Source organism: Apteryx mantelli, chromosome Z (genome assembly GCF_036417845.1).
Source record: "Apteryx mantelli isolate bAptMan1 chromosome Z, bAptMan1.hap1, whole genome shotgun sequence".
Classification (NCBI taxonomy): domain Eukaryota; kingdom Metazoa; phylum Chordata; class Aves; order Apterygiformes; family Apterygidae; genus Apteryx; species Apteryx mantelli.
In genome coordinates this window covers 32,679,403-32,698,657 of record NC_090020.1, presented here as the reverse complement: position 1 = coordinate 32,698,657, position 19,255 = coordinate 32,679,403, and the positions used below count along the sequence as shown (strand labels likewise).

Below are 19,255 nucleotides of genomic sequence, written 5' to 3'. Positions count from 1 at the left end.
TTTCTCCAAAATTGGTTGGCTACCTGAGCCTAAACAGTGAAACTTAGTCTAGTCAAAACCTTTAAGTTCCTGTAGTTGTAATTTATTTTCCAAAGCATCAGTCTTATATGATTTATTATAAACAGAGCCCTATTCTGCCTGGCCTATTTGCAGAAACTCCCATCTACATTGAGATTTAATGCCAGTCTTTGTAATAGGAATGCTACAGCTGACTGAACAATTCTCTAGAAAATGGAGGTTTCACTCAAATGAAAAATTTTTCAGGAGCATGATGATTCTAACAGAATTTGTATTAGCAAATAATGAACGAAAAATCAAAACAACTTAACTGTTGTTAAGTATTGCTAAGTATTTAATTTTTTGCAAGCACCAGAAGGGAATAAAGCATTTGGATTTCACCAGAACAGAATATTCTGATCAGACCCAAATGGTCTTGTTCTTTGTCAGAAATTCTATCAATGGAAAATGTTGTGATTCTGATCTAGATAAAAGTCAACTGTCCAGGTTCTGATTTCTTTTAAAAATTTAAGTTCCGGAAAAAAGGCTTAGGAAATATCTCACCACTAATGACCTGAAAGCTCATATTAGGGATTTTTTGTGTTCAGTGACTGATCACCAGTAGACCCCTAAATGGATAATTAGACTTTGCTTCTCCTTCTCACAGGAGTAACTGAAGCTAAGAATTCAAGTTTTCAAAAGGAACTGGGCAGTTAGAAATCCACGATTAGTTGCAAGAAATTTGGAAAGGCTGTTAAGGTCCATGCTTCATAGGCAAGTCAGCCTCTCCTAGATTTCAAAGTGAGATCTAATGAGTGTGGGAAGGGTGAAACGGAGACTCTTTTGACATCCAGAGCCAGATTCTGTCAGAAACAGGATGCTGGTCTAGATTAATACAAATCTGATCCAGTAAGGTACATGATAATTACATGAGGAAAAAGTTTCCCTGTCATCACCTAGAATGTTTGTTTCTCTGGGAATGCCAGTGTGGTTACAGGATTTAGACAAAATAATGTAACCTACACAAGCCTCTAGCCATAATCCCTTTCTGCAGAGTAACCATCTAACTAGCAATATGCAGTCAACAGCAAACAGAGCAGATCGTGTCTCTCCTGGATTCTGATTAGAAAATGAGCTCTTTTCTCTTTGTTATGAGTTGCTCAGCCTCATTTCTTCCCTTGACATTTCTTGCATTTTGATACTCTTTTCATGGAGCTTCCAGATGCTGTGTGGCTGGGCAGGCCATGCTTAACTAGCTCAGCAGGTCTGGTTTTGATGGCTCCTGAAAGCTGTACAGGCTGTCAGTCACACAGCCCTGCTGGCAGCATGTGCTTCCCTCATGTCAGGGTACCAGCCACGCACTGGAACAGCACCAGCACTGCCCCAGCCCCATTCGTGTATGGCAGCATCTGGCCATAGTGGAAGACCCCTTTTGGTGTCACAGCACTTCTTCTCTAGTCTCTAATCATTCATACATGCTTTTTTAAGAAAAGGAGTCAGAGAAATGACTGTAAATCTGTCCTCAGAAGTGAAATGTCTTGCCTTGGTGGATATGCCTAGTGGAGTTAGTGTGCACTGGAAAAACAACACTGTGTCTGTGTTCCAAAGCAATGGTTGGCAGCCCTCTTTCCTCTCTTAAGTCCAAGCTGAATCTCCCACAGGCAGCCTAGAGCGGTCTTGAATATATCCTCCACCGTGCTGTTTTTACTCTGGAGCTATTGTGCTAACAGTTCAATGGTTACAACCACCCTCATCTGATTATTAGCTTAGACATTAGCTTGGACAGTTAGCTAAGTTTTGTCGGTTGTTTCCAGGGGGGCAGAAGAACTGCTGAGAACCAGGTGTTTCTGTGATAACCACAGTGCTATGGTGTTACGTCTGTGTCAACACTTTTCATCTTGAAAATGAGCATGTCGCTGCTGTGATGGCCATAAACTGTGGCACCTGGCTCCCACTGGACCTGGGGCAGCCTCCCCCTGATCAGCAGCCTCTTGCCACAGGGGCGAGGGCCTCTAACTTGCACCTCTCACAAAGTCTCACAAACATAAAAGGAGTCAAGAAACATTGCTACTCAGAGAGGAAGGCATTACCTCCACAAGAAGGAAGAGATCCCAGTAGGGGATGCTCCCAGCTCAGCTGGACGCATTTCCTCCTGTGGAAGCTGGGTCTTGGCTTCCTCAGAGGCAAGTGCTCCCAGCTTCCAGCTCTGGCTGGGCTCCCCAGGGTCTGGGAGCCAGGCAAGATATTTCGTATTCATTCAGAGAGACAGGGACCTGCACTTCCTGCTGAGCTTGAACTATACTCTTGCAATTTTTCCTCCTCTTCAAGCGCAGCTTACAATCCTGTTTCTTCACAGAAAAGCATAGAGTAAGTTTGTTTCCTCCAAGAGCAGGAACAAGACAGTAGGATGCTATCTTTGCTTGTTTTCCACATTCCTCTCCAGCCAGTGCTCTTATCAAAATCTCTCCATTTCCTTGAAGTCACACTAGAAGAGTGCAACTCCAGCTGGATCCCTGGTGTCCTTCTTGCCTTCTCTGCATGTTTCTGCTGCTTTCCTCAAGCTGACAGAAATGAGGTCAAACAGGAACCCCTGACTACATTATCAGACCTCTGGGGTGACAGTGTCCTACCTTGCAATGTACTAGGGTTTGGATTATGGCTTCCTATTAGGTTATCTATCTTATAAAGAAAAATTTGATTATTCTGTCATCTGTGTATCAATGCAAATGTTTTTGCCACTACTGTCATCAGTAAAGTGAACCTACATGCAGAAATGGTGCGAAATCATAAGACAAAATCCTATTTTAGATCAGGATATTATAACTATCTAGTAACTATTTAATTGAAAAGGATTTTGAGCCACTGCTTGTTATTTCTAATACAATCAAATGGACTCTGTAGAGCAATCTAAAGCCTAAGTTCCTTTCTACTCACCTCTTATTCCTGTTTTTAAAGTCATGTTATCTTGCAGTGATGTCCTACCTGTGTGGGTTTAACTTTCTTGCTCTTTCTCCAGAGCTGAGTTCATATGCGCTAGGCATGTCCCTTCTCTACTTTCTTCTATACTGGCTGCAACTGTATCACAAAAGAAATATCAAGTTAGTAGAGCAAAAGGAAATACGCAGAAAATGTCACAAATGCAGTTTCTCATATTGCTGAGTTAAATGCTCTTTTTCCTACTTTCTCTCATCTTTCAAACTGTGTGATTTCCCAAAGTAATCAGCCAGCTTTTCACTCCAACACAACTTTCCTCTGCAGCCCAGGATAAAGTTTTTTCCTTGATTTGCTTTACTTGCCTATCTACGCCACAAGGGTATTGTAATGATTAGTTAATGTTCTTTCAGAATTTAGGCACCATAAACCTTGTAAATACTGAATAAAATTAATTAAAAAAATTTAAAAGCTAGCAGTTGCTTTAAATAGTTTTACTGCCAGTACCTTTGGCACGAAACAGAATACAGTTGGTAAAGAACGATAGGGAATACCCTTGTAAACAGTCACTCAGCCTCCTTTATTGGCCATGTTTTTCAGAGGCGTAGACAAAAGGAGTCTTTTGTGGATACCATGCTCCATTCCTTTAGCATACTCTACAGTTTGGACCTCACTAATGTAACAGATTCAAGTCAGACCTTCATCACACTGCAAATCAAGCTGGAAGTGCCAAGCACTATTTCATCTGTACCCTTACAGAATAAAAATGAGTTGGAACTTGGAAGAAAAGACTTTCAAGTGTTCCGATAAACATCTGAGATTATCTGGAAATCCTGAACTTATGCAAGCAGAGTTAAAATTGCTAGAGCTGAACAAAAGCCCAAGCAAGACCTCCACAGCTGAATCTCTGCAACACCATTCATTTAAAGCAAAAGGATATTAAAAATTAGAATAGATTGTTGTTTTCAGCAGAGCAACATAACAAGGTTGTTTTGGTCCTGCAGCTAAATCTACAAGGACATTAATGGGTTATCTACCCTAGATACCTAGATATCTACCCTGGATCAGGGGCTGAGAGCAGAATTTGACCTTTCGTATCAAATGTTCTTCCTCTGGCCATCTTGAATTTTGTAGGTTCACTATTTGAATGTAAAACCACAATCTTTTTCCATTTAGATGTTGTATTTAGAGATGGTATCATTTAATCATGACATTATGCTGCTTGGTGGTTATAAAACTTATCTTTTTTTCTGCAAAGTAAACAATTAAAAAAGACAAATCTACTCTTTGATAGCTTTATAGCTTAGGATAGAATACACTGAAGTTTCTTCAAGTTATTCTTCTAGCAGTTCCTGAATTTTCTTAAAGTAAACTTGGAATGATTACTGTAAAGATTTTTTTCTAGATATTTTATAAGATATTTAAAAAGAGAGGTGTTAGCATATATAATATTCAAGTAGCATATTTTTTGCTCGGCTTGCCTTATAGAATCTTGTGGGTAGGTAACAAATACAGAGATTAAAAACTGACAATAAAGATGACAATATTTGTGGTTCAGAGGCACATACAGTTCCTATTCAGAATCAATTTTCTGCATATTAAGTGCTCTGTCAACACACAGAAAAACGCAAATGTGCTCTCAAAAGAGCCCAATCTCACAATAAAATACTAAAAACGTTGATATACTACTGACACAAGAGGGCAGCATACAGGCATACTATGGGAAAATCCCTTACCACAGAATATCACTGAGTATCAGCTTTATAGTTCAGTTCTGCTTATTGATCATAGCAAAATTCATATGAAATGGCAGAGTAATTTAATGTGTGAATATCAGATGAACGACATTTTACAGCTACCACACTGAGAAAACTTTTTTTCCACAAATTTCCACTCATAATTGTGTCCCTTTGAAGTTTGTGCCTGCTGGTATTTTTCACCTGTGCCCAGATACATGATATGCTTTGCTACGACAGTCATCGATATGTATTTTCGGTGGCTGGCCTAGTGTGAAAAATTCACATAGGAGAAGGGAAACACTTTATGAAGCAAAGAAGGCAAAAGTCCGGTTGACTAGCTAGAAATCACACCTGTGGATCTGTCTGTGGTGGCAGGCAATGGCCAGCCTCAGTCCTCCCCTGTGTGGGGATCTAAAGCTGCCTTTCCCACATGGATGCACTCCTTCAGAATAAAAGGGCCTTTTGGGAAGGCTTTAATTCCCACTGTCTTTTTCCTGTCATTTGAAGCTACCAGAGGCAGCCTTTGTAGTAAAATACCTGGGGATTGTATCTTCAGCATGTGTCTTTACTTTCATAATCATTACACAATAGTGGTTTTACATACGGGGAGAAAAGCTGTTTTCAGAAAAGTTGTTTGCTTTGGATGCTTACAGTTCTGAATAACTGTGAACTATGTCCGGCTGAATGTCATCCATTTGCAAACAAGGTTATGTTTTATTCTATACAGAAGCAAAATGTTTCAGCAATGTTTAATCAACCAGCACTGACCTTTCTTCCCCCACACCGCATATTTGTTTTTAATAAATGTTTAACTACCGATTTCTAAGGGGAAACGTTCACAACATGTAGAACTTACTTCAGAGCTAACACTGATTTTAATGTTACCACATAGCTTGGTTGCTGCAGGGTTGCATATGCAGTTTAGGAGGTTAAAAACTCATTCTGTATTCCCAGAGTCTGGTGACACTTTTGTCAGGGCAAATAAATCTCCAGGAAACCTGCCTTCTTTTTCATTTTGCTTATCTGAAGCAGATATCAGAAGTTATCTGTCTGTATTCTCCCAAGATATGTGAAAATACTGACCACAAGGCAAAAATTAAGCCCATAGTATAATGCTGAGTAGCATTGCTAAAGCTCGTGACCTTTTTCTTTTAACATCTGCCTGTTTGAGAATAGATCAGAATGATCCAAGGGTATGCCTATACTGCAGTCTCTGGTTAGCGCAGACAAACTTAGTTAGATAACTTGAGCTAGATAAGTCCAGTTCTCATGGCAGGGAACTCACTGTGGGATGCAGATCCTGCCCCAAAAGTTGAATGTGAATCCTTTCAAATGATTGCTGTTTGAATCTGCAGTTTGCTTATTTGTGCCTGGTCTCCATGGTGTGAGTGGAAGGGGTAAAAGTCTTGCCCCCTTCATCTCACCCACTCCGAAAGGGTAAAGGTTTCAGCTCAGAAACTGGGGAGAATATGCAGAGTACTGGAGGTGAAAGATGCTCTTTCTCTGCAGGCACAGATACCATAAAAAACTTAGGTTGCAATTCTTTTGCACTGATCTTGACTATTTTATCTGGAAGCACAGACTTTTCTGCAGGTTACTGAAGTATTATATAGGGTCCTTACAAAAAAAGGTAAATTGTCCCAAATCAGTGGTTCTTCTGTTACCATGGGTCATATGTTCATAGGCTCTTCTGTCCTACCCAGTTTCAGTGCACTCATCCAAACTTTTATGGGATGTCTGCTATTATCTTTCTCTGTTATGCTGATTGATGTAGCTGCCATGGACTGCTGTAAAGCATTATTTAACCTTAAAGAAAGAGCTAATACTAATCCTTGGTAAATTTTCCCAAATCCATCTCCCTCTCCAGGAACTCTTTTGAAATGCTGGACTGGTAACCACTTGCTAAAGACTGAAATATCCTATTGTGGGGAGCATTACAGATACTTACAACTAACATTTTCAGGACTGAGTGTACTTTTGGGCATGCCTAAATTCGGCAGAAGTTGTGTGCACCTGGAGGAGAAGGCATTTACACATACCTCTGAGATAAGCAATGTATGGACATACAGTGTGTTTGTACATGCAGAGAGGTGTATGTTTTTTTTTAAGATTTTTGCCCTGCATTCAGCACCACCTGCAACAATTTCAGTCTGCTGTTTGGATTTGGGGATATGACACTGGGCTTATCCAAATCATTGATGTATTCTACCAAAAAGTAATCAAAATGTCTTGGGTTCGTCTCCTTAAATAATGCAGACATAAAATGATGGGTAATACGATAAATATACATGGCAACAAAAGGATAATCCATAACCATATTTGCAGTTTTCAAATTATTGTGTGTTGGGTGTATCTAGGATCAAATGTAGAGAGAACTTGGTTTCTGCCATACATCAAAAGTTTCAGTTTAGTGACCCAAAGTGTTTTGGATCTGGCAAAACTGTGTCCAGTTCTGGGCTCCCCAGTACAAGAGGGACGTGGCACTACTGGAGCAAGTCCAGCGCAGGGCTACAAAGATGATTAGGGGACTGGAGCATCTCTCTTATGAGGAAAGGCTGAGAGAGCTGGGCCTGTTCAGCCTGGAGAAGAGAAGGCTGAGAGGGGTGATCTTATCAACGTGTATCTTAACAAGTATCTGAAGGGAGGGTGTTGAGAGGATGGAGCCAGACTCTTTTCAGTGGTGCCCAGTGACAGGACGCGAGGCAACGGGCACAAACTGAAACACAGACACTTCCATCTGAACATGAGGAAAAACTTCTTCACTGTGAGGGTGACAGAGCACTGGAACAGGTTGCCCAGAGAGGTTGTGGAGTCTCCTTCTCTGGAGATATTCAAAACCCGCCTGGACGCGATCCTGTGCAACGTGCTCTAGGTGACCCTGCTTGAGCAGGGGGGTTGGACTAGATGATCTCCAGAGGTCCCTTCCAACCTCAACCATTCTGTGATTCTGTGAAAACACGGGTTTTTATGATGATACATTGCATTGCACTGAGATGTGCCTGGATTTTTTTGATCGAACAGCAGCAACAAAACATACTGTTTGATCTCACTGCACAGCTTGGGAGGCTGGTGCGAAAGTGGTGAGATTCAGGAGGGTCTGGGTTTCCCGCTATGTTTTGCAGCGGCATTTATGAGAGCTGCGTTGCTTCCCAGACAGTGTTTTGCTGGAGGGGGGAGGGGAGGCCTGTTGTAAAACTCTTCCTGGGCGCCGGAGCCAGCGGCAGTGCCCTCGCGGCTGTCGTGTCGCTGCTGGCCCCGCCCCCGACCAAGCCCCGCCCCCGACGCCCAAGCCCCGCCCCCGCCCGGGCTGGCGGCGGCAGCGGCGGCGGCGGCGGGGCCACTTGTCCCGGGGCGGCGGCAGCGGCAGCGGCAGCGGCAGCGGCAGCGGCACCACCATGACGGACCGCTCTGCCTTCGACACGGACGTGATCACCATGACCCGCTTCGTGATGGAGGAAGGGCGGCGCGCCAGGGGCACCGGCGAGTTCACCCAGCTGCTCAACTCGCTCTGCACCGCCGTCAAGGCCATCTCCACCGCTGTGCGCAAGGCCGGCATCGCCAACCTGTGAGTGACACCGGCCGGCACCGCCACCACCGCCACCGCCACCGGGCACTTCGCGCCTCCAAAAGAAGCCCCAAACCTCTCGCTTCTCTCCCCTCACGATCCTCTTTCCTCCCCCCCACCCCCCAAACCAACTCCCGTAGCATCCCAACTCTGGCTTCTCCCCAGCAGAAATGGACTACGTCGCTTTTTCAATATGCAAAGGCATGCCGTCTTTTGCAGGTGTCCGCTGCTGGTAGATCTTCGTGCAGACCTCCAGCAGGGCTCAATGCTGCGGACCAGAAGGCCAAACCAACTGAAAGTTGAAGCCCGGCCAAACAGGGCTGAGCTATTCGTTGTAGGCACAAACTTGATAGCAAAGCACCATTTTCATGCTATAAGGAGTTTAATCAAATTTAGTGGTTTTTTTTCTTTTGTCACATCGTGTCCTAGCAACCTGAGTTTTTCTGTGACAGCATGAAGTCTCAGGCTTTTAGAAACGGTCTCTGTAAGGAGCAGCAGTGTTTGTAGTCAGCCAGGCAGAGCTGATACCGAGGGGGATTGCTCTGGAGGAGGAAAATGGGAGGGAAGGATTTCCAAAGGAAATGAGAGCTCTTGAAATGTTAAATAACCGAAACCAGTCTAGGGCAACTGATTCCCCTGAGTATTTTGCATACTGTTGATAAGCCACATAGTATGCTGATCAGGGCTTTAAATGTGAGCCGCTTCAGTACTTAACAAAAAATGTAACAGAAAGAAAATGAATTTGCCTCTACAGACCATGTAGTTGAAAATACATTAAGCAAAATGCCTCTAGGAATACAGGGTAACACTTACTGCAAAATGTATCCTCAGTATCAGAGAGCTGAAAGATTTGGTGACTGAAGTGTGCAAAACAAAAGCAATTGCAGAAGCAAACGAAAATGTCTCACTTTATCTATATTTAAGATATCTTTCACTGTCTTGACTTCAAATCTGATTGATATGCTTGGGACTATTTTACAGTCACTACATGCTAGCACCTTCTTGTGCCTTTTATGCTACAGTCCCAATAGCAAAGAGTAGGATTTCTGTCTACCACCGATTTGTAGCCTTCCTTGGCCCCTTTCCTTGTGCCTCCTCTCTGTGTTTCCATGGCTTTTCTGAGGTGCCCACAGGTCCGACACTTGTGCTGCTCTCCTGACCTCACTATCCTCGAAGGTGGATTTTTCTCTCCCCCAGTGCTGGGACAGGCAGGTTCGGACTTGCGAGCCTCCTTGGGCAGGTCAAGCACAGCTCCCGCGGCAGAACTGCGCTTTTGGACCAATGCTGGCATTTTGGTGTTGTGGGAACTGCTGGGTAATGCACTCCCTGGCCATCAGAGAGCACGGGCCAGCAGGGACTGCTGGATCCCTTTTTTGGGGTTGCCCCGCAGCCCCGCCATGAAGGCACCGAGGAGCTGGACCACTGCCACCACCATCATCCCTTGTGATGTGCAAGGTTCTGAGCAAGGTGCCAGCTGCCCCCAGTGCTCCCCGCAGGCCAGGCACCAGATCTGGCCATGTGGGGGTTTTGCTATTAGCACAAGGACTCTTGCCCCCACTCCAAAGTGCAGTATTTAAAGTACAACATTTTCTAAAACATTGCAGAAAAACACTCAAGCCACCGTAACAGAGACAGAGAGATAATTTTGCAGGGTCCTTCACTTTTTCTCATACATTCAGTTGAACAAATGCAGTACATTCCTAAAGTAGCATGGTCAGCTCCATTTAAAAAAAAAAGAAAGAAAAAAAAAAGAAAAAGAAAGAAAAGAAAAGAAAAAAGAAAAAGAAATACCAGTATTCAGTATTCAGTTTAACCAATGCATTGCACATAAGTATAGAAAAGCCATCTGTACATCTGTGTAGAGCTGGGCTCTTTTATGACATAATCCACAACCCAAACTTCCTTTATCTTTGTTTTGTACGTTTTCAAAGTCGTCTATCACAAGCTCTCCTGCTACTTCCTCATGCTGAATGTTTGATTCTGACTAGCCAGCAGGAAATCAGATAGCTGATTTCATTTGTTTGGCGTTTGTATTTCTCAGTTTTATTCCAAAAGAAACAGTTACAACTTAAAATCAAAACTAAAAACATGACAGCATAAAAATGTTGATTTAACCTCCGAACAAAGTGTTTGTACAGCTATTTGTACAGGGTATTGTTAACCAAGAGCAAATTACGTAGAAAAGTTATAGTATAACTAGTATAGTCAGATTCATTGTCACTTTTTAAGTATAAACTTTCTAGTGAGGTCTTAGCTTTTAAAGCAGCTATGCTATGACAGCCGAGGTTCTAGGGGCAATATTTGAGTCTTATAGTTAACAGCTAATTTAATGGTATGATTATAATTTAGTCTTTGTAGCCTGCTCTGGCTATGTTTGTCTGTAGTTTAGGGACTATTTAAATGTGATTCCTTTTTTGCATTCCTCATGTTCAGTGTATTACCGTGTTCTACCACAGCTGGTGTTAGCAGGTCTCAGCAAGAACCCATTAGCTGGTAAATAAAAGGAGCCTTAAAGAACTGAGATATCATCCAAAAGAAATGTTTGTTTTACAAGCATAAGCCTGCCAGAAATGGGGAACTTTGGGAGGTATAGCACCCCATTTTTACAAAGTGCCCTCTCTTTCCCTTGCTTTAGTTATGGAATCGCTGGCTCTACCAATGTGACAGGAGACCAAGTAAAGAAGCTGGATATCCTCTCCAATGATCTAGTGATTAATATGCTCAAGTCATCCTTCAGCACGTGTGTTATCGTGTCAGAAGAAAACAAAGATGCTATTATAGTAGAAGCTGAAAAAAGGGTTAGTAGCTTTAAAAACCTCTCAAGACATGATTTCAAATCAGCCATTACAGATTTATGTCTTCAAATGTAAGAAATGAAAACTGAGCTAAAGATTTCAGAGAGAATCTGTATTTTTCTGAGTACTGGCAAACACAAATATTTTCTTGTATGCTCCTCTCTCTCAGATGTTGTCCTTTCTATTATTTCTGCTCCCCAAACTGCTTTATTGACTTAAAAAAAAAAGTCTTCTCTAGAATTCATCTCCGCCCCCCCTTTTTTTTTCTCCCCTCTCCTTCATCTTGTTGTTGGGGAAACTTATTTCATGCCTATTCCTCCTGACCTCTGGAACTATGTTCTGAGTCAGTTAAGCTCTTCTGTGAAGTTTTGAGTAGCTTTGTCAGGAGATCAAATACTGTTTTCTTTGTTGATCAAATACTGAATTCTTGATCATTTTAGATCTGAACAAAGATGGATTTAGAGCCTCAAAGATCATTGAGGTTCAGTGTTAATTATTATTATTTTTAAATACTAATTGTGAACTAATATGGTGGTTTTATCAGAACACTTACCCATATGATAGCACTATAAAGTGTTGATGGGCTTGAGTAAGTTTCTGGCATATAGGATAAAATCAAATGAAAAGCAAATAAATACTATTGTTACACATAATTATGAAAATGGTTGTGGATAAAGTAACAATTTGTCAGTGGTGAAGGGAAAAACAGGCTATTTGAAAGGTACAGTTGGTTCAGCTATTTTCCCTGTATTGGCAATTTCTGTATTGGTAGGAATCCTTAATATAGCAATAAGCAGGGACTGTTCATTTTGAAAACAAACAAGCAAATAAATAAACCTAGAAAAGATTACTGTAGGACCACAAACTAGCAAGGTAATCTCTGAGCACCTGTTCATTTCTGAGCATAGGCTTTCATTAAGGTGTTTAAAGTGGAATGTGCAGTAAAGTGAAATGTGTAGTGTGTGAATGTCAGGTGTTAAGGCTACTTTGTAATATTTAATTTTAGGTCTAAACAAAAAAGACTGATTTCCTTAATTTGTCTTTTTTTTTTCCTTGTAATTCAGAAGGCAGTTTTATTAGGGATGAGAAAACATAGCTCAAATGGTAGATATTGTAGGATGTCTATCAAAATGGCTCAACATTAATTAAATACATAAAGGTAAACTAATCATTAGAGATTCTTTTTCTAAAATGATATAGCAAAACTTCAGCTTTCCTATGTCATCATCTATAACTCCAGCTAAAAATTTCCCAGCTTCTTCTGTGACAGAAATTTATGCAGTTGGCCAAAATATTTCAAACATTAGATTTCAGTTTCCTCACAATCTATAACAGTCTCTTAGTTTATATTGATTTGAAATGGTCTGAGAAGCTTTAACAACTTAAATATTTTTATTTGGTGTAGGTAGGTAAATAATGTCACTAATCTAGTTGTTTCCTATTTTGTATTTTCCAGGGTAAATACATAGTCTGCATAGACCCTCTAGATGGCTCATCTAACATTGACTGTCTTGTTTCCATTGGGACCATCTTTGGCATCTACAGAAAGGTAAAACACTTTCGTGTAGGAGAGGAAAAACTATTATTTTTCATACTTATGCAGCTCTTGATGAAATATAATTGCATATGAAAATTTGATAAAATCCAAGTAAACTTATTTCTGAAGGAAACTTTCATGACCAACTTTAAATTTGATCTCCTGTTACACAGATATTTGTATAAAGTGTTTGTGAGGGATAAAGATTACTCTTAGAAGGTGAGAAACATATGTGTATGTGCAAGCCTAGCTGATATTTAATTAGCCAATAAAGGAATTTCCCCTTACAAACAAAATAGGTCTTAGATTTAATGAATAATTATGTTGAGACAAAATACCAAGTAATTGTCATTTACTTGAGGAATGTGCTTTCTGTTTTTTTTTTTTTTGTTGTTCATCTATATTAATAGTCTTTTCAGCCTGAGGATAGGCTTTAAATATAGACCAGAGCTGAAACATGGCATGTGCATTTGAAGTATTTAATTCACTCTAAAATGCAGAAACCTTGTCTGGAGGAGCTTGAAATACAGGATTTGCATGTTAAAAGATGGTGAAAAAGTACGTCAGACAAAACACACCCAACTGTCCATTTCAGTCATCTTTTGTATGTTGTGATGCACCTCAAAGTAACTTTATTTTTACATGAATCAAAAGAAAACAAAAAAATTCTAGGTAGTTTTCATCATCTCTAAACTCCATGAGTCATGTTTCATTATTTACTTTTCAACTCTGCCTCAGTGTTCATCATCACCTGCAAGGAGGTACACAGCTCTACATTATCTCCTGACTCCTTTCCTGCTTCCTGCATTCCAGTGGGGCTTATATAAGAACAGTTCCAGACCAAAGTATTTTTCTCCTCCATATAATTTGTAGTAGCACGTCCTGTAGGAATCCCGGTTGTGGAGCATAGAAGTGTTTGTACCAGCTGTTTCATGGATGTGGAGTAGAAGACCATCCCTATCTCTAAGAGAGTCCAGCTGTGTACTAATTGTAAAAAAGAAGTAAAACTGACTATGATCCTTTCTCTTCTAGGTGTCCCCTGATGAGCCTTCTGGGAAAGATGCTTTACAGCCTGGGCGTAACCTTGTGGCAGCTGGTTATGCTCTCTATGGGAGTGCCACGATGCTGGTACTGGCTACTACTGCTGGAGGTGTCAACTGTTTTATGCTTGATCCGGTAAGAATATCTTTTTTGGGGGGGTGGAGATGAGGAGCTATCAAGACACTGTCTATAAGAATGATTTGTCCTAAAAGAATCAACCAAAGGAGCAATTTTCAAATCAAGGCTATTGTGGAGAAATGAAATACATTTAATGCCTATCAAAAGTAGCATCAAGTGGTTTTTGCATTCTTCCCGACTGCTGCAGTAGGTAGGTGGTAGGTGTTACATGTGATTCAACAAAGTGAAGACAGCCAAGTCAGTGAAGCACTGCAAAATATGCTGTTTGTCAAATAATGTGATATTTAAAATAAGCTGTTTTCTGCAATGCAGAATGCCGCTTAAGACTTGTCTGTCTCATTTCCTTAATGCTAAGACCTTAATATTGAAGTAAACTAGAGAAGCAGAAATATTTAACCATCTTTTTTGTCTTCAGATCTCATCATGATGTATAAAAGAGTAAGTAAAGCATGTGGATGTGTTTGGCATTCTAGATTGCATTGGCTGTAGGAGTTTTAAAATAAAAGGAGTATTTACCACAACACAAAGAGATTTGCTATAGTGATGCACTTTAATGTAGTCAGTTAACCAGGGTGTGCCACCCGCCTGCACTGAATTTTTGGAACTTGTCATGATCATATAGCAGGAAATAGAACTTGGTGTTCCCTTTTAAGTAATAGATTAAGTATCTACATGTATTTTATCTTTATTCAGAACATAGATTTGAGTGTATGTGCATGCTTGTTTGTTTGTTTTAACACTAACATGGAAATTTACTTCAGTGAGTACTAAATAGCCCAGCCCTTGGTTACAGGGAATAGTCCTCTTGACTCCATGTTTCTGGCTTCCAGTTGGACTAAGCTAAGAGGAACTGGAATTTTTTAATATCTACAGCTATTTGGAGATGTTCAAACTGATGCTTCAACTGACAGTCTCAATTCCTGAACTACTCAGAGCTGTGCTTTTATTATTAGTCTAGCAAAGGAGTAGAGAGCTAAGTAAATTTAGTCAACTGCATTTTTTGGCATAGAATAATTATATGGAAATGGGAATGGTAGTATGAAAAAGCTTCCATGACACCAGGGTTCATACTCTATGGGCTCATCACTTCTCATCTAGACTGAAAATATCCACTTTTTCATAGGTGCCTTACTCAAGGTTGTATTTATTTGAAGAAAGTGGCAACTGTTGTAAATTTCTACTAAACTGTACATAGGATTGTTTTTCTCTTGTCTTGTAAATAAATGCACAATTAAAATTAACAGACTGATATGCTTTCTTACCAGGCAATTGGAGAGTTCATTTTGGTCGATAGAGATGTGAAAATCAAAAAGAAGGGAAATATCTACAGTCTCAATGAGGGCTATGCTAAATATTTTGATCCTGCAGTCACAGACTATCTCAAAAAGAAGAAATTCCCTGAGGTAAAAGATCATATTTCAAAGAAACTTTTTGATGACAAGTAACACTCATAACTTCCAACTTTACAATCAATCACTGTCTCATGTATGAGGTACTGTTCCAGAGCTTGTTTTCCTTTTTCTTACCTATTTACAATGTATCTGTATGTAGGACTTTAATTTCAGATACCAAGTTTAAGACAGAAAGAGGATTCAGAAGATTGTGCTGCTAATTAGAATAGCAGCTGACGTGATCAGACATTTCACCATCCTTCAGTATTGCACTACACCTCTCTTTTTTTTGTGGTCTTCCTTCCTAACTGGGCATAAATAAGAGGGCTGGAGGCCAAAAAAGGCAATTTGTGCGGTCAGGTTGAGAGGAGAACTCTGGTCTGGTGGTGAAGAAATTGCATCTACATGTGAGATAGATTGCTACTTCCTCACTGCAGCTGGAGTCCGTCTCCATAGATGGAGAGCTGTGTGGGGGTGGCAATGGATCGGATCCCAAGGGATAACAAAAGCTGAGTGCTGAGGGGCCTCTCACTTGAAAAGCTCATGTAATTTCAAGGTCTGCTTCATGGTCATGTTTTTTCCTGGTATTAGGAGGCCCAAAGCTCAGAGAGGTGCCCATAAAATCATATCCGTTCTAATGCCTTACTTCTATCATTTCTGAAAGTATTAAGTGAAGTATAAGCATTTACTGTTGTTTACTGTTGGTGTCCAGTCTTGGCTTCCTGGCCTTACTTTGAAGACAGACTGATCTTTATTTTCATTGTAACAGTTTGAAGGAAAGCATCTTGCCATGCTTAATGTGTTATTTATTTGGATATTAAAATATATTTGAAATATTCCACTATATTATTTAAAATTATCAAGACATATTAAAATATACTACTGTTTGGAGTATAATGAGGAACTTATTACAGTAGTCAACTCTTAACTTTTTTGTACCAAAAAAGTTACAGAAGATGACAAAAATGGGTAGAAGAACTAGGAAAGATTGCTTCTTTTGGTTTCTGATTTTTTTTTTTCTGCTACAGTGGGAAAAAAACTACAGCATTTTTTCCTAGCACTTGATCTTTTTGCTGTTAGGAATGCAGAATTTTCCAGGGCCCTGACTAGGAGCTGGGAAATATTTACTACTGTTGGATCTGCCACTAATCTATCCTGTAATCTTCTATCGGTCCTTTTTCTTGGATTTCCCAATTAGAAAATGAGGAGGAAACCAAAACTTTCTCAAACTATTTTGAGTATTATGAATGAATCGCAATATGGTGGAGTTGAGAACCACTAAGACCACTAAGAAACCACTGAGAGAAGAGGGAGAAAAAAACAACAACCCTAACCTGACTTACTCAAAGATTACATTTATTTAAATATCTTTCTATAGGATAGCAGTTCGCCATATGGTGCGAGGTATATAGGATCGATGGTGGCTGATGTGCATCGCACACTGGTGTATGGAGGAATCTTTCTATACCCTGCTAACGCCAAAAGTCCTAAAGGAAAGGTAAACCTGAATGAGCCTAATTATAGAAAACATTATGTTAGATAGATATTTCACTATAACATAGTAATATTTTATATAATGTTGACTCCAGAGCATATTTTTACTCCTTGGTGGCTTGCGTCTCCAGTGTCCAGAGATGGCGACCCATGCACACTGCCACAAATGACAACAACCTGTTGTCAGATGACTGTTTTAAGCTGCTGCTAACCTGTTTCAGCTGTGCTGCTTTCTCTTTATCCCCACACTTTTTCAGATTATGAAATGTGAGCAGGAACACTGGAAGGGATGTCCCCTTTAAGCAGGCTCCTCTGTACCATCCCAGCCCAAACCATACTGTCCCCAACCATATGACATGTTACAAAGCATTGTAAACAACCCACATTTGGCCGAGATTCCTATTGTAAGCCAGTATAGCAGGAACCTAGAGGTAGGGTACTCTATATGAAAAGCTCTGCCAAATAGAAACACATCTGCTTCTTCTACTTGGTAACACTACTGCATCTGGAGAAACTATGCTTGGCTACCTCTGCAGGACCATGGTCACGTAGAAGAAATCACAGCAGTACAGGCTAACAAGGGGACTGTTTATTCAGCAAAGACCTTTCATCTGTTTTGCAATTGTCCATAAATTATTGCTTCAGGTTGTAGATAAGATGCAGTTATTCATTAGAGAAAAGTAATGGCACACTCAAGGCCGGTGTTATTCTTCCCATCCACACAAGCCTGCATGGTCTGCTGCTTTGTTAGTGTCTTACATATGAGCTTTGTCCCTCTAAGAAGAGCACAATGCAAACATGAACTATGGAGAAAGTACTCAAATTGGGCAACTCCAGCATTTACTTCGTTTTTTAAAAGAAAAATCTATGCAATTTTATTCTTGAATCAAAAGTTTACATTAAATGTGAAATATTTAATGTGATGACTGGTTTTAGTCAGTATAGTTTTTAATACTATAATCAGTGCCAAATATATTTATATTTCACGATTCACAGCATTAACTAAACTGAACATTGCCACTTTGTTTTTTGTCTTTTAGCTGAGACTGCTCTACGAATGCAATCCTATGGCTTTTGTTATTGAGAAGGCTGGGGGAATAGCAACAACAGGGCATCAAGCAGTACTGGATATTGTGCCTGAGGATATCCACCAAAGAGTGCCTGTTGTCTTGGGGTCTCCTGATGATGTGAAGGAGTACCTTGAGATTGTCAAAAAGCATTCAGCTAAGTAAAGCTGCGGGGACCATACAGATAGGAAGAAATGCCTTACAGCTGAACCAAAGAATACACTATGCAATACTGCAAGACTGAGCTGTCAGACCTCTATAGCAGGAGAGCAAGTGAGCCATATTTTCATAACATTTTTTTAAAGGGAAGTCTTGTGTAATTTCATTATGCAATGAAAGGCATTAAAAGATTGCATTAAAGGAGGCATTAAAAGTGAAAGCAAGGGGAAAATATGTTTGCTTTTTCATTTATAATTTGTATTTACACAAAAGCCACTGTGCTACAAGAAAATAGCGTGATGCAATCAGGGACTAGCTGCGGACTCAGCTTTCCCTAATGAGCTACAGACTATCACTAAAATACCTGATTCCATCTCTCCTAAAAAATTTTGGTGGGAAGACTCAGCAGCCTTTTACACTGAGTGACCTTTCCTAGACCAGTCTCTCATTCTTATGCAACAAATGTGAGTGCTAATGTAGCTACCTTTACAGATTGTTTCTGGACCCTAGAAGTTACTCACTGCCTTTCAGTCTGGGCCTTTTGTGAAATTTTGAATTGGATAGGAAGAACGCATGGACACTCTGCTATGATGAAGCTGGCCTTCTTTGCCAGAGATTAGTTTGCTTGCCTGATGAAAAAGATGAGTTTCTGTTTTGCTATCAATCAAGGTCATCCTCGACAGATGTTCTTTGTGTTATCTTGGGAGTATGGAGACCTTTCCACAGAAAGGAAAGATTGTGCTACACAAGCAGAAAGAAGTGGTGAAGATTCCCACAAAGCACGCTGACATTTAATATGCTGATTCAGAGCATGCTGCTGGGAACATGACATTAGTGCCTGAGAGCTACAAGGACTGTCCACCTGTCTGGGTACAGTTTATGGCTGTAGTTCACAGGCTTTTTTGCATCAGTCCAAATCTGCCAACCTTTCTCACTGCCCCTTACCTTTGTGAGACTTGAACAAAGAAACGTGGATTTCACTGTTTAGTAGAATTCAGCTGATCACTTACCCAAGCGCTGCAGCCCACAGTCTGAGTGTTGCTGACTTCAGGTACAATGAGCCATAAACCTGCCTATCGGAGGATTTACTGCTCTGTGTATTTTAGTGCAGATAGCTTGTCTGAGCTTGGTTTTTCACGTAAAACAAGAAATGAGGGTGTGGATGGGAGGGACCTAGAGGCAGTGGCATGAAGGATCTCTGAGGGCTCGCACTCAAAAAATCCTGAAGGCCCTTATTCTGAAATAGACCAAATTTTGGTGTTTTTCAGGCACACTGGCAAACCTTAAATGGTGTATATAGGTGTGTTCTCCAAAGTGATAAGGGAGGAGGATTTTCTGAGAGGGGTCGGAGGGCATACTTTCTGCTGAGAAGGCTATTTCCAATGAGACCCTGTTAATGAA

At 40.6% G+C, this 19,255-nt stretch overlaps 1 protein-coding gene across 1 annotated transcript; it reads left to right on the top strand.

Moving 5' to 3' along the window:
* The first annotated feature begins 8,009 nt into the window (after positions 1 to 8,009).
* LOC106484149 (fructose-1,6-bisphosphatase 1) lies at positions 8,010 to 18,077 on the top strand. Its single transcript, XM_067315839.1, has 7 exons — positions 8,010 to 8,232; positions 10,868 to 11,030; positions 12,484 to 12,576; positions 13,597 to 13,740; positions 15,009 to 15,146; positions 16,513 to 16,632; positions 17,669 to 18,077. The coding sequence occupies exons 1-7, from the start codon at positions 8,063 to 8,065 to the stop codon at positions 17,858 to 17,860; spliced, it is 1,020 nt and encodes a 339-aa protein (XP_067171940.1). The 5' UTR covers positions 8,010 to 8,062; the 3' UTR covers positions 17,861 to 18,077.
* Positions 18,078 to 19,255: the final 1,178 nt, after the last annotated feature.